At 44.2% G+C, this 15,452-nt stretch overlaps 1 protein-coding gene across 1 annotated transcript; it reads left to right on the top strand.

Moving 5' to 3' along the window:
• The first annotated feature begins 3,276 nt into the window (after positions 1-3,276).
• Positions 3,277-14,405, top strand: SDE2 (SDE2 telomere maintenance homolog). Its single transcript, XM_068153576.1, has 7 exons — positions 3,277-3,414; positions 4,471-4,588; positions 6,472-6,583; positions 7,421-7,590; positions 8,301-8,412; positions 9,361-9,769; positions 13,169-14,405. The coding sequence occupies exons 1-7, from the start codon at positions 3,310-3,312 to the stop codon at positions 13,382-13,384; spliced, it is 1,242 nt and encodes a 413-aa protein (XP_068009677.1). The 5' UTR covers positions 3,277-3,309; the 3' UTR covers positions 13,385-14,405.
• Positions 14,406-15,452: the final 1,047 nt, after the last annotated feature.

The raw sequence follows: 15,452 nt of genomic DNA, 5'->3' as shown, positions 1-15,452 counted from the left end.
ACCCCAGTTGGGCCTAATCCAGCAGAAAATAACCACACCTTTTCCAGGCTACACAGACATCAGGTTTGAATGGTCACACTCAGGAACACAACACAACTTGGAAATATCAACTTGTTATAGAAAGACAGTAAGGAATGGCCTAGACTGGGTCAAAAAGCTTTGAGAAAACATTCTAGCTAAAATTAATGTAAGAAAGGATAAGGGAAGTTTAGTTGGTGAGTTGGCCAAGACAAGCAAGTGGGGAGATCCCATCCCCTTAATTAAATTATTACTAACTTGTTTACACTTGTGTGTGAAGTCCCCATTTCTGGGCCACATCACCTCTCTGCCTCCTTGCTTCCTGGGCTCCTCCTCTTTTGTCACACCAGCTTAAGACATCCAGGCACAAGAGCTATCTGTCCACACTCACACAGGCCTGCCCAAGCAGTATAGTTCTTCTGCAAGTAAAGTGTGAAACTACCACAGCATTGAACTTTTCTGGAACAGCCAAGAAGCTCAGACACAAGTCCCATCTTTTTAAAGCAATGTTGATGCCTAAGACCTTAATTTATCTGCAGGCTCCAACAGGTGCCTGTCTCACTTGCTAACACAGGTTTTTCATGGTACCAAGTGCCATCCTGGCTGGGAAGCCCCCCTCAGCTGCAGGCAGAGCTGAAGTGGGCAGATTATGCTATGAGCAACAGTTCTTGCCAGTGGTGCTACTAAACAAAAAGGCACTGCAGGTAATGGCATTATTTGGAAACAGGGTGAGGGGTATATTGCATTACAGATTTTGGGACAGCCCAACCACGTCTTTGCTGCTGTTTGCAACAGTTCCCACCACAGCTAGTAGCAACCTACTTTCAAATATCCTTTGGCTGGATGGCTATGTTGAGACACGGAGGAGATTTGAAGCCACCAAAGAATGCAGTCCATACACCATCTGGATTGCCATCCTATCTCTGTTTGCATCCTTTCCTGGAGAGGGAGATGTGTGCATTTTCTTTGAACCAACTCTTCAGTCTGCTGCTAATGGGTAATTAGTTACCCCGGGCCATCACAGCACCATAAATCATAGAATTGTTTCAGTTGGAAAAGACCTCTAAGATAATTGAGTCCAACTGCCAACCTAAGACCACCATGGCAATTAAACCACATCCCAAAGTGCCATGCCCACATGTTTCTTGAACACCTCCAGGGATGGTGACTCCACCACCTCCCTGGATAGCCTTTTCCAATACCTGACTGCTCTTTCAGGAAAGAAACTGGTTCTAATAGCCAGTTTAAACCTCCCCTGGCACAATTCCAGGCCATTTCCTCTCATTCTAGCACATGATACTAGGGAGAAGAGACCAACCCCCACTTCACTCCAACATCCTTTCTGGGAATTGTGGAGAGCAATGAGGTCTCCCCTTAGCCTCCTCTTCTGCAGGCTAACCAACCCCAGTTCCCTCAGGTACTCACTGGTCCTGCTCTCTAGACCCTTTGCCAGCTTTGTTGTCCTTTTCTGGACACGCTCTGGCACCTCAGTGTCTTTCTTGTAGTGAGGAGCCCAAAACTGGACCCAGTATTTGAGGTGTGACCTCACCAGTACCAAGTATAGGAGCACAATCACTTCCCTACTCTTGCTGACCACACCATTCCTGACATAGGTCAGGATACTTTTGACCTTCTTGACTAAGCGAGCATTCTGCTCACGTTCAACTGGCTGTCAACCAGCACCCCCAGGCCACTTATAGCTGAGTGGGGCCTCCTGCTCCACTTTAACCCTGATTTCAAGATGTTTTATGTGACTATGTAACTGAATCTACCGCAGGTATCACAGTTCAGGGCATCTCTCCATACATATGTTAAAACACACACAGGGACAGAGACCATCATTCTGCAAGCCCTTACATGAAGTTTGTACCACATGTGATCAATTAACAGCTGCCCATTTTCAGTACATCTCTTACATTTGCAGAGCTTTGCAGTGATAGCAATGGTGCTTCCCAGCTGCCTGAGGTGGTATGAAGCCTTTCCATTCTTATGCTGCTGCTGCCACCACTGCTAAAATGCTGTAGAAGATGAGCATGTTTGGAGCCATTATCCATTTTGTCTGCTGCTGCATGCTTACAGTTGATGTGACAGGTTGTAAAAAGCCTTTACAACCTGTTTGGTTGCACACAGTGGTCTGAATCAGAATGACAGAGCTGTCTTGTGCAGAAAGGTACAAAGACAGAAACTGCTCTCTGCAGTAGCTTCTTGCTATCACTGAAGCTGTGAGACAGAGGCATTTCCGAGGAACACATTCCAGACAAATGGTGCTCAAGGCTGTTTCCTAAAACGAGATACCGAGACTCCGGTGCAAGGCTCTGTATAGTGTGGTCAGCTCCGTTCCCTCCTAGGCAAGGGTGCCATTCTCCAGTGCTTTCATTCCCAAAGGCTGACTGCTAGGAAACACCTGGATTCACACTCAATCTTACATGTCCAGAAATGATTTGGTCCCTAAAAGGACTGCCCCAAAGTTAAAAACACAAGAAAATACAGGTTGCAGGTATAAAAGTGATAAATTGGGTGCCTAAGAAGACCAAAACACCAGGCTAACTCCAAAACACCAGGAATTCAGGCTGCCTCGAGTCCACTTTGAGCCTCCAGCACTTAAAAAAACCCCAAACATGCCTCGTGAAAAGCTTGGGAGACCCGAGGCCGTGTAGTTTAGAAAAGCCTGAGAGGAGATGTGAGCCATGTTTACGAATACCTGAAGGGTGGGTGCCAAGAAGAAGGGGACAGTCTTGTCAGTGGCGTCCTGGGGTAGGATGAGGGACAATGGACAGAGTGGAACACAGGAAGTCCCAGCTCATCATGAGGAGAAACTTCGTTACTGTGAGGGTGCTGGAGCCCTGGAGCAGGCTGCCCAGAGAGGTTGTGGAGTCTTCTTCTCTAGAGGCTTTCAAAACCCGCCTGGACGCGTTCCTGTGTGACCTGGTCTTGGTGACCCTGTTTTAGCAGGTAGTGTTTTAACTCGACGATCTCCAGAGCTCTCTTATGACCCCTACCATTCCATGAAGCAGCCCAAAGCCAAGAGAAACCCGCCAAGGAAAGGCGGGGCAGCTAACAGCTGGGGGCAGCTAACAGCTCTGGGCAGCTAACAGCTGGGGGCAGCTAACAGCTGTGAGCAGCCCGCCTGCACCGCCCCCGGGAGACAGAGAGACCCCGCGCGACCTCAACCGCTTTCCCGCCCAGGGACGGCCCTTATCGGCGCGCGCAAGCCCCTTCCTGCGTCACGTGCCCGTGCGCCGCTGTCGTCATAAGCGCACGCGGGGCGGCAGCTGTCCGTACCAGGCAGTAATGGCGGCGCTGGTGCGGGATCCGCTGGCTTCGCGGGCCCGGCTCCTGCCGCTGCCCCCCGGCGGCTCCGTGCGCTCCCTTCTCTCTCAGCGCGCTCAGGAGCTGGTGAGTGACAGAGGGCGAAAAGGGGACGGTGGTGGGTGTGGGGCTGCGGCGTCCCCTCAGGCCTTGGGTGGGGGGTGAGGGTGCCGGGTTTCTGGTGCCGGCGGTGGGTAGCGGGCCAGCGCTTGCACGGTCACAGAACGGTAGGGGTTGGAAGGGACCTCTGGAGATCATCGAACCCAGTCTCCCCGGCCAAGGTAGGCTTGCATAAAGAAGGGACACTTTCAGGCGGGAGACCCTGAGGTCTGTCTCTGCGCTTGCTCGGGGTTATGTCTCGGTGGCCGCTGTTGGGCTGTGGCACATCGCAGATGTGGGTACGCGTTGTTCCTGTCGCTTAGCTGAGCAGGAGGCTTTGCTATAAGACAGCCCTAGAGTCTCTTATGTTTATAGAATATATGCATTTAAACTATTTATGTAGCGCATAAAATACTGAGTTTTGTTTAAATACTTAGTGTCAGTTTTTCTACAGTACAACTTTTCCCTATTTATATTTACGAGACTCTGTTTAACCCCTGAGTAAACAGGACTTGAACGAAGTATCACAGAGAATGCTAATGCTTTTACAATTGTCTTGTTTTTGCTTTCTCCCTGTGCCTGTTGAAAGTTGGGAAGTGTTACTCCTTAATAATTTCTTTATCAGAATGTTTCATTTCCAGTCAGTTATTTTCAGTCTTATAAGGAGCAGCTGAGGGAACTGGGATTGTTTAGTCTGGAGAAAAAGAGTCTAAGGGGAAACTTTCCTGCTCTCTACAACTCCAAGGTGGGGGTTGGTCTCTTCTCCCTGGTAACAAGGGATAGGATGAGAGGGGAGGTTTAGGTTGGATAGTAGAAGAAACTTCTTTGCTGAAACGGTTCTCAAATGCTACAACAGGCTCGTCAGGGAGGTGGTTGAATTCCCATCCCTGAAAGTGTTTCAAAGATGCAGATACGTGGTGCTGAGGGTCATGGTTTAAGACCAGACTTGGTAGAGGTAGGTAATGGTTGGGCTTGGTGATCTTAAAGGTCTTTTCCAGCTGAAACAATTCTTCATTCTATTTGACTCAGTTTTGCTTGTTTTAGAATATTCCTGAAGAAAGCTTGTATGTGAAGTGTAACGGGCGACTGGTTAATGATGAAGATCTACTGCAGGATGGAGCTGTTTATAGTCTGGAACCAAGACTCTGTGGTGGAAAAGGAGGTTTGTAGCTTAACTGTTTTTTTTACCAATTAGATTCTTAGCTTAAAAAAACAACCACCTGAAACCAGAGTCTGCTTTGCAGAGCTGAAAATGGCCAGGGAAGCTTCAGTGCAGTTCAAGGCTTTGATGGCACAGCCCTTTGCATCCCTGGTCAGCTTAGCTCTGCTAGTAGAAATCTGTAATGTGCATAAAAATTGCTTTATAGTTGAGATTGTGTTAAAAAACACTACTGATAATGTAGACATTCTTTGAAGTGGAACATGATGGGTGAAACAAGTCTAGCAGAGTATTTGAGTGTACTTGGAGTCTGTTTGCTTTTTGACTCCAGGTCTCAGAATTTTCTCGCTGTTGCACTGAAAAGTGCATCTTTCCATCAGACTGCAGCTCTGCTTTGCCTTCTTCAGTATTAGATAGAACTGGAAAGAAATCTTCTTGGTTATGAGGTATTGCAGTTTCTTTAAGCACCCTTGAAGTGGTGCGGTGTAAAGGATGCTTCATCGCATTTGATCATCACTTTCAGTTATCCTGGGATGACTCAGAATACTCCCTCTGTGATTTGCTATGTGTTGCTGATGTGCCATGTGGGTCAGTCTAAAATTCTTTTCTTCCTCTTGTTTTCACCATGTAACTTAAAAGCCTGATAAAAGCAGGCAGACAAACACAAGTCAGAACTATTGAGACTTACTGTATGACCTAAAGGGAACTATGGCTGCCCAGGGAAGTTGTGGATGCCCCTTCCCTGGAGGAGTTCAAGGCCAGGTTGGACAGGGCCTTGAGCAACCTGGTCTAGAGGAAGGTGTCCCTGTCCATGGCAGGAGGGTTGGAACTAGATGATCTTTATGGTCCCTTCCAACCTGAGCCATTTTATGATTATTCAGGCTTAGAGAATGGAGCATTTTGTTACCAGACCTAATTCAGCACTTGCAACCTTAGTGAACGCTTTATTGATTGTTGTGGGGGGACACCATACCTGGCTAGGTGTAGTGGTTAAGTCTACTGTTCAAAATGCAGACTTCAGTAGAGTGATTCATGAGTTACAAAAGGTCTCCTTGACAATGGCATCAATTGGTTGTTATTAGCTGAGCACAATCCTACTTCTGCCTCCTGGTATAGTTGGCTGTCTGCTTCACTTACTGTTTGTAACACTCCTTAAAGGTACTTCTGAGGCCCTGAAGTATAGATATGTTCAGCTTCTAGTTAAAACTCAGTGCTCAGCACTTTCAAATTACTTTAGTATTAATACACATTGGGTTTTTGAGGTCATTAAACATGTCTCTGAGAAGCTGCAGACAACACAACACAGGACCAAGTGAGAGAAATTAGCAGTCTTGCCTATGAATAATTAGTTGCTGAGGAGTGTCTAGAAATCCATTCTGGGGGGCTCTCCAGCATCATATTGTTCACCATTATCATTTTGATGAAGTGGCTAATGTCATCTCCTAAAAAAATTGTATTTTTTGTTAGGCTTTTGTAAAGGGAATTTGTTTAGTGGGGGAAGGGATATCTTGGCTAAATTGGAAAGGATCCAAAATGTTATCTTGACACAAAAAATATTTCAAACCATTTTACTGGGGATGTCCAGAAATAGGCTTTTGTGGTAGGAGTGCTGCACAGGTTCCAGTGAACCTAGAGTCAATCTGGTGTCATGTCAGCAACACAAAAAGGAGGTGTGGTAAGCACTGAGTACTCTTTTTTTTTCCCCATTGCGTTTCAGCATTTCACCCAATGATAACTTCCCAACATAGTGCAACTTTCAGCTTACCCTTCATTTCAGTTGAGTTAAGGGAGAGGGAAGGGTTGAATTCACTGTATTTTCATTGTGTACTGGCTCACCTCTTGTTTCTGTGTAGCTAATTCTTGATTGCTTTTTTTTTTCCTCTCAGGGTTTGGATCTATGCTGCGAGCACTTGGTGCTCAGATTGAGAAGACAACAAATAGAGAGGCTTGCCGAGACCTCAGTGGAAGGAGACTTCGGGATGTCAATCATGAAAAAGCGTAAGGCATTTTGTGGAAGCTAGAGCTTTAAATGATCTGACTGTGTAGCTTGCTGTCAGAGCTCAAATAACAAGTTGCTGTAGCAGTGAAATTTCATTTTGAACACTAAAACCAGCAAAAGTCAAATCTTAAACACAGATGGACTAGAAGCCAACAGGATTCTCTTCTGTAATTATATAGAATCAACCAGGTTGGAAAAGACCTCAGAGATCAAGTCCAACCTATTACCTAATACCTCCTGACAACTAAACCATGGCTCCAAGTGCCACATCCAGTCCTTTTTTGAACACCTCCAGGGACAGTGACTCCACCACCTCCCTGACAGATGTGATTGTACCACTCTTGCACCTCTTAGATTTCTCATCTGGGATTCTTACAAGTTCTCTCTGAAGCTGCAGGACCATAGTATTGGGCATATGTGAGCTTACTGTTCTTTTTGGGCTCTGAAATAAACTCTCCTCTTTAACAGAATTTCTATATATTCCTTTAGTCTTTCCCTTGGGTATTGTCAGTTGTCTTTTCCCACTGTCTCTCATTCTAGCAGGTATGAGAACCAAAGGGTGGAAGTTGAGGCATAGGAAGTTCCATGTAAATATGAGGAAAAATTTTTTCACTGTGAGGGTGATGAAGCACTGGAACAGGCTGCCCAGGGAGGTTGTGGAGTCTCCCCTTCTAGAGATACTCAAAACTCACCTGGTCGTGTTCCTGTGCGATCTGGTATAGGTGATCCTGCTCTGTCAGGGGGGTTGGACTGGATGATCTTTCGATGTCCCTTTCAGCCCCTGAAATGGATTCTGTGATTCAGCAACTTGATTTTCATGGTCCTGTCCTCTGCAGGATGGCTGAATGGGTGAAGCAGCAAGCAGAACGAGAGGCAGAAAAAGAGCAGAGGCGCTTGGAAAGGCTGCAGCGGAAGCTTGTGGAGCCAAAGCACGTCTTCACAAATGCCGACTACCAACGGCAGTGTCATGAAATGGCTGAGAGACTGGAAGATTCAGTCCTTAAAGGTATTGCAGCTTAGCCTCACTTCATCTCCTCAAAAAATAAAGCAAATTAAAAGTCCCTGTAGCCCCACTCCAGTATGAACATTTCTTTTTAAGAAATTAATTGCTGACTGACTCTTAACTGAATGAAATGACAAATGCCAGTAAAATGGTGGACATCATTTTTCCTATGGCTGCTGCTTCTCCTAAGTTGTGTTAAAGAGCATGCAAGATACAAGTGATGCTCCATCTTGCTATGGTACAGTGTTACCTCATAAAAGCAAAATTCTGTGAAGGTATTGTTGCCAGTTCAGCTGTAAAAATGACATCATCTTCAGTGAAGTAATAAAATACAAACAGGTCTTCTGTAAAATGCTAGGAATTAAATCCAGCTGCAAATATCCTCTTTCACTTCCTGTTCTCTGTAATTATTTTATTTGTTCATGGAGTCTTGCCTTGCTGGCAGCTTGATAATGAAACTTAAAAGCTGAGTATAGAAGCTGAGAGTTCAATTCAGGAATCCAACTTTAATTAACTCTGTGTTTTAGTCAAGCTGTGTGTGAAAGCTTTGCCGTTTGAGTCTCTTTTGAAGCTTCTGTGTCTACATAAATGTGCACCAAAAGTGATTATTTTCATCTGCTGTTTTAAATTGCATCTGAAATAAAAATCAGTGGAGTTTACAAGCTGAATGAATTGTGTGCTGATGAAATGGACTTCTAACTTTTGTTTTGAAGGGTTGCAGGCTACCTCAAGCAAAATGGTGTCACCGGAAAGCAGTGACAGTCGGAAGCGTCCAGGTGAATCTGGAAAGAATGAAACAAGACCTCGAAAAAGAAAATGTTTCTGGTGAGCATTGTGCCTTGCTTTGACACTCAGGTGTTCAGTTTTGAACAGGATGAAAGTTTAGGTACATGCAAGTAAACCAACATTTTGCCTGAGATGTAGGCTTAAAAGGAGGCTCTGGGAAGACCTAATAGCAGCCTTCCAGTAACTGAGAGAGCTTACAGGAAGGATGGAGAGAGGCTGTTTACAAAGGCCTGAGTGACAGGAAGAGGGGCAATGGCTTCAAACTAGAGAAGAGCAGATTTAGACTGGATATTAGGAACGGGTTCTTTGTTATGAGAGTGGTGGAACTCTGGAATGGGTTGCCCAGGGAGGTGGTTGGGGCCACATCCCTAGAGGTACTCAAAGTGAGACTCAACAGGACTCTGGGCTAGATGAGGATGCCCCTGCTGACTGCAGAGGGGGTTGGACTAGATGACCTTTGGAGGTCCTTTCCAACCCAAACCATTCTATGGATAAGAAAATTCAAATAATTAAATAGAGCAGTGAAACTAAATGTTGTGTTAATACAATTCTGTCCCAGTTGGAGCAGACAAACTTTATTTGCAAAAATAGGCACATTATGTTTTATTGTTTCTCGTTGTCCTTTTCTTTTCATTAATGAATTAAATTAACAGTGAACTTCAAAAGATTTAACCCCCCCCAGCATCTTTCACCTGTAGTAACATGAAAAAGAAGTCTTAATGATCTAAGTGTTTGGGGTAGCAATAGGTAGCACACATTTCTGTATTGGGAATGCTGTAAAAAGATACTGGTTTGGGAATGTAAGCAGCTCTTTCACTTACTAGATTATCCTAAATGGCTGCTGGAATATTCTGTATCTCTCTGAAGTGAGTTTAGAAAGAAAAGTGAGGGAGAATTGGTGTTGGTTTTTCTTTTTGGGGGGGGGTTTGGTTTGTTTTGGAAGTTAAAATAGGTGAATGTTAATTTGTAACATACTGCTTGTGCCAGGCTGGGATTGGAAGGATTGGATGATGCTGACAGTTCAGACTCTGAGGATGACAGTGAAGATGATTCCCCTCCTGCATCTGATGGAAGTTGTCCATCAGGAAGCAGATTTAATGAAATTGCTGGAAAATCAAATGAATGCTCAAGCAGCTCTGTGGATTCTGTAGAGGATAGTCCAGCTAGTTGTGCAGCTGAGAAACCACTGGAGCAGCCAGAAGGTACTGAAAGAGATCTGCAAGGAGAGCCAAACTCAGGTGGGAACACTGAAATTCCAGATGAAGAAAACAGTGAAGTGACAAAGCCCTTGAAGGAAGAGACCCAAGAAAAGAATGAAATAACCCAAGCTCTGAAAGAAGAGGAGCAAGAAAATGCTGCTTCTAAGGCACAGGAAACAAACCAGTCACAGAGCACAGTAAGTATGAAGTACAAAATGTTACATTTCTTTTCTTCAGCTGTTTTTGCTGTCACTTTTCCCATTGTGGATCCTGGTGGGGATTTGTACCCTGTGACTTCAATGCATTCGATGTACATGCTTGAACTAGAATCCAAGTCTCCCTAAGAAGCTAATAGTCTCCAAAGATTCAGTCAAACTGCAAAACCCAAAACCAACCCCAAGGTTCAAAAGAAAAACCCCTTAGCTGAAGATGTATGATATGACTTTGGAAAATGAAATGTAGCAAGTTAATGGAAACTGCAGCCAGAGAAGGCTCTTGGTCTCAGTGGAAAAGACTGAATTGCAGTATGGCAGCATTGTCATGAGAGATGCTGAGGAGAATGGATTGAGGAAGAACTCAAATAAGATTTTAACAGTCTAGAATTTCTACTAGGATGTAGTTGCCCTGGCTGTCTGTCATCTTTCTCAAGACCTGTTTCTCTTGTTTGTTGTTTTTGTTTGGGTTGGTTGGTTTGTGTGTTTGGGGGTGTTTGTGTGTGGTTTTGTTGTGTTTTGGGCATTGGGTTTGTTTTTTCTTCTATTTGTTTTCCTCCTTTTACATAAATACATGCACTCTGGATCCAAAATTCTTCATTGGATGAGGGAGGAAGAATAAACCTCTTCTGTAGGATGAAAGACTTATCCATGCTTTTTGACATGTTACCAAACACTGTCCAATTTGACTCTTTATAACCTTATTTGATCTTAATAATCTACCTCAAATTTTAAATCAGAAGTTGTTTGACATAGATGCTCTTGATGAATCAGCTGATCAGACTGAAGTTTTCATTCTAAAAAGACTTGAATCTAGTTCATAGATAACCCTAGTGGTCTGCTGCAATTTTCAGTTTTTCATTGATAGTAAAAAGTCTGAAAAGAGCAAGTCCTGCACTAGTGAGTCAGTGTTAGTTCATCTGAACTGCAGAGGGTGATGGAAGAGTGGTTTTGAAATGGATCCTCCAGTATACCTGTGGTGGAAGCAGGTCTGTACTTTTGCCATATGATTGTCTTTGCTGGCAATTTGGGTTGGTGTCACAGCCCTCAGCCAGATCAAGAGCAATGCTGACCTTGAAGTTCTTTCCCTGGTGATTCAGAGGAGGGTGCCTGAGATTCTTTAGCCAATGAGGCTTTGGTCTTCCAGCCAAGAGAGGATGTTGCTTTTCCCAGTGAATTGAAAGAAACCCCAACTATTACTTGCCAATAAATATGACAGTAGTTGTGTTTCATTGCTTCTTGCATAATAATTGCTATTAAAAATGTGTAGGGGTACAGAATCTAGCCTTATTCCAACAATAAAACAAAAAGTGACTTTTTTTTGGTCTAGGGAGTGGCTCAGATTAGATAATCCAATGCCTTTTCTCATCTTGAGCAGGAAGTCTGCCATCAGCTGCCAGTGGGAATTCTAGTAAATGAAACTTCAGTCCAGTTAGATGGCAAAAGGCTGGGGATATAATCTGATAAAGGAGGATTTTGTCATTTGCTGCACTGTTAGAGCTGGCATATCTTAAACAGGATGTTTACCACTCTTTGCTGTTTACCTTTTGCTCTGTATTTGTGAGGCCATGTCTATTCCTAGAACAGGAAACTCCACCAATGCAGTGGGCAGATTGTTATTGCAGGTGGAAATATTTTCATAGTAGGCCTTGATGGATATATATATTTATTTTTTTAAAGTAGGATGAGAATAATGAGGCAACCAGACTCTGTGTGTGCTTAGCAGGACAAAGGTTCAAATTCTGCTGGTGTTAATTGTTTTTACTGAATTCATAATGGAGTAGCCTCACTCTCACTGCTGTTATTTCTTGCTCTGAAGTCTTTAACTCCACCACTGTAGCATAGGGCTAACAACTACATTGAAGTATTGAACAAAATGCTCTTAGATTTTTATGTATGTTTCGTGTGTTACTGAATTCCAGCATTTGAATTTCCTATTCCCTGTCCGTCTACACTGGAACAGGTTGCCCAGGGAGGTGGTGGAAGCCTCATCCCTGGAGGTTTTTAAGGCCAGGCTGGATGTGGCTGAGCAACTGGCTGTAGTGTGAGGTGTCCCTGCCTATGGCAGCTGGAGTGGAACTGGATGATCCTTGAGGTCCCTTCCAACCCTAACAATTCCATTCTGTGTTCTTCTGTGGGCAAGGCCCTGACCTTGACAATGTGTCGAGGTCCCTTTCACCCTCAGTTATTCTGTAAATACACTAATTTCCTTTTTGAGATCAAATTTGAATCTTTTTGTTTGGCTGTGTTTTGTGGCAGGATGAGATGTGAGCTTCAGAACTTAATTTTTGTGGTTAATCTTACTAAAAAGATGGTGCTATTATATCTATTTCTGTAAGTACAGTGTAACTGCATCAGAATTAACTACTCATCCCTCTTCCTGCTACTGCTGGGGAGAATGTTGGTTCTATTCTGCATGGGGCTAAAAAGGGGCTGCTAGCTTTGAAGCCAAGGTTAAGCTGCTGAACTGCTGGGTCAGGTGGTGGGCTGCTTTAATTCCATTTTCTTGGAAGTACTTCCCTGGGGATAAAACCAGTGTCCACTACTTGCCAGTATTTAATCCCACTCCTTTGGAGACAATTGAATTTTTTTTCCCCCCTTTTTTTAGCATTCCTCTATCACAAGTAGAGTGTGTTAATTCTAGTGGAATAATTGTACAAGTTCAGCAGTGTTGGTATGATCTAAAATGAGCAGCACTTCTGAGCAGCTTGGAGGTTTTGTAGGAGGTTGCACTTGATGATCTTAGAGGTCTTTTCCAATCTTAATAATTCTATACATTGCAAGCCTAAGCACATCTGCAGCTTATCCGGACTTGTTAGAGCGAGCCTTTAGCTAGCAGAGGCATTGGGAGGAATAAAATTGTAGCAGCACAGTCAGACACCAGGTACAAAGCTCACCTGAGCATTCAGGCCTCCTCTTGGGTGTGTTCCCTCTGCCAAGATTTGCCTGTTACCCAGGCAGTAGTGGTTTGTCTGGGTAGCGTTTTTACCACGCAGAATGAGACTGTCCAACATAACACACATTACTCAGCTGTAATTAGGATTTTGAGGTAATCTTATTTGAAGGTCTTCTGTTAAGACCTGCTGGATGTGAGGAGGAAGTTCTTCACCATGAGAGTGGTGAGACCCTGGAATGTGATGTCCAGGGAGGTGGTTGAGGCCCTGTCCCTGGGGGTGTTTAAGAGCAGGCTGGATGAGGCTCTGTCCAGCCTGATCTAGTGTGGGGTGTCCCTGCCCATGGCAGGGGGGTTGGAACTAGATGATCCTTGTGGTCCCTTCCAACCCTGAATGAAACTATGAAACTATAAGTGAAGCTTTCTGTCTGTGGTTGTCCCTCCCCTGAAGAAAATAGTAATAGTGTGATGGGATATTTTTCTCTTTGCAGGAGGCGGAACCAATAGATCTGCTGGCATTCAACTCTGCTGCTGAAATGGAAGCCCTTGGCTTAGATAAACTGAAGATGGAATTGATGTCTTTAGGACTGAAATGTGGAGGCACTTTGAAGGAAAGAGCAGCCAGGCTTTTTTCGGTCAGAGGTTTATCTAGAGACCAGATTGATCCTGCTTTATTTGCAAAGCCCTCTAAAGGGAAAAAAAAGTGATGTAAAAAAAAACCCCAACCCTTTTATGTACACAGGTGCTTTAAAATCTTTTTTGTCATTCTGTACTGCCACATAGAATACTTTGGCAGCCCTGGATAGTTTTTGCTCTGTTCTTAATGGATTTTGATTAATGTAACACAGTAACTTTCCAGTTAATGATTCATTCAGTATGTCCAGTGTTAAAGGTGTGAAACTACTGTCTTTTGTGATAAGCTTTACAAATGGTTATATCAAGCCTTGATGTAACAGGCAGGACACCTGGAATGAAATAGCCTGAATGTTTTCTGGAAGGTGGCTGTATGACACCGTCAGCACCTACTTCAAGGAGAAGAGCAATCCTTTCTTAGCTTTTATATTGAATTTCCTTCAATGTGTGTTGCAGTTAGAACTGTCAAATGAGAAACGTTGAATTTGTGATCCAGGCTTAGAAGCTGAAGTTTCTTTAAATAATTCTTATATGGATGAAGCCAATATACATCAATAAATAAGCTGTTCTGTGCTTCTGTGGGTTCTTGTTGCACCCACTGTTCTGAAGGCAGCTGCTGGGCACGTGCAGAGTGCATGATTCCTTAGCTGACCAATTCCTTAGCGTGCTGCACAGAGCAGAACAATAACATTCCATGTGTGCCAAGAACAACATCCTCACATTGGCACCCTTTGATTGCAGCGTGCTGCAGAAGCCACCTCCTTGACATGCTGGCACCTCTTACTGGAAAAGATTTTAAGCTTATATATGTGGTTGGGGTTTACTGGTTGAGGGACTGATAACAAAGAGTACAAATAAAGAGCCAGAGTGCGCAAGAGGCGCTTTGGTTAGGGCTGCTAGGGACTTCTGTTCATTTGCTACTTCATATGGGCAAGGGCTTTGGTGTAGGGATGCTGCTGGGAATATGCTCAGGACTAATGTTAGCTGCTTTGTCTCTTAAGGGCTTCCAGGACTACTTCTGTAAGTAGGACTCTGACTCTGTAATGCAAGGGATTCTAAAAAGCTACAATAAAGGACTTCTGGGAGGACTTCTGAGATTCTCTGTACTTCTGGAGTCTTGTTGCCATATGGCAACAGGGTTTGTGCCTTCATTTGTCCCCCAGGGGCAGCCCCTATCAAGTTAAAGAACAACAGGTATCAGTATGATAGAAATTCATGTGTGTAAGTACTTCTAGAAGCTAAGTAAGGCTATTTACTTTGCTTAGGAAAAGTATCTGAGTGAGGGAAAAGAATGAATTGCCTCCTTAAATTCAGGACAATGAAGTAGCCATGCTGGCTGCTGGAGGTTGATAACAGGGAGATCCTGTGAAGCTGAATGGGAAACAGAATGTGCTTTTTAATTCTTTCCCTAAGGCAAAAACAAGGGAATGGTCTCTCAAGAACTCAAATATTTGCAGTGGGGGTGCTTTATGCTGTAATCTCTCTGCAGGGAGTTATCCTGGGAGGTGGCAAGGGTGTCCTTGCTGGAAGGACAGCGTGCTCACATGGCTACAGGTGCAGCTGCCACCTCTCTCAGAGGCTTTAAGTGTTCTGTGCCTCAAATCTCAGATTTTTACTGCTCTATGCTGGAGAATATTATGAGGGCTGGGCAACCTGCCCTGTGGGGACAGGTTGGGAGCATTGAGGCCATTCAGCTTGGAGAAGAGAAGGGTCTGGGGAGACCTTATAGCAGCCCCCCAGTACCTCAAGGGGGCCTACAAGAAAGCTGGGGAGGTACATTTTACAAGGGCTTGTAATGATAGGATGAGAGGGAATGACTTCAAGCTGGAAGAGGGTAGATTTAGGCTGGATATTAGGAAGAAATTCTTTACAGGGAGGGTGGTGAGACACTGGAACAAGTTACCCAGGGAGGTTGTGGATGCCACCTCCCTGGAGGTGTTCAGGATCGTGTTACACAGGGCCTGATCTAGTAGAAGGCGTCCCTGCCCATGGCAAGTGGCTTAGAACTAGATGATCCTTAAGGTCTTTTCCAACCCAAACCATTCTATGGTTCTATGTTTATTGGAGTGACTTGTAGAGATTCTTGAAAATTTCTCCTGACATCATCCCATCCTTTCTTCTGTTTTAAATTTGGCTTAAGAC

This window comes from Melanerpes formicivorus, unplaced genomic scaffold, assembly GCF_026170545.1.
Source record: "Melanerpes formicivorus ecotype bairdi unplaced genomic scaffold, bMelFor1.0.p_v2 SCAF_26, whole genome shotgun sequence".
Classification (NCBI taxonomy): domain Eukaryota; kingdom Metazoa; phylum Chordata; class Aves; order Piciformes; family Picidae; genus Melanerpes; species Melanerpes formicivorus.
Note: the sequence above shows the minus strand (reverse complement) of the source record. Positions and strands in the feature narration are given on the sequence as shown.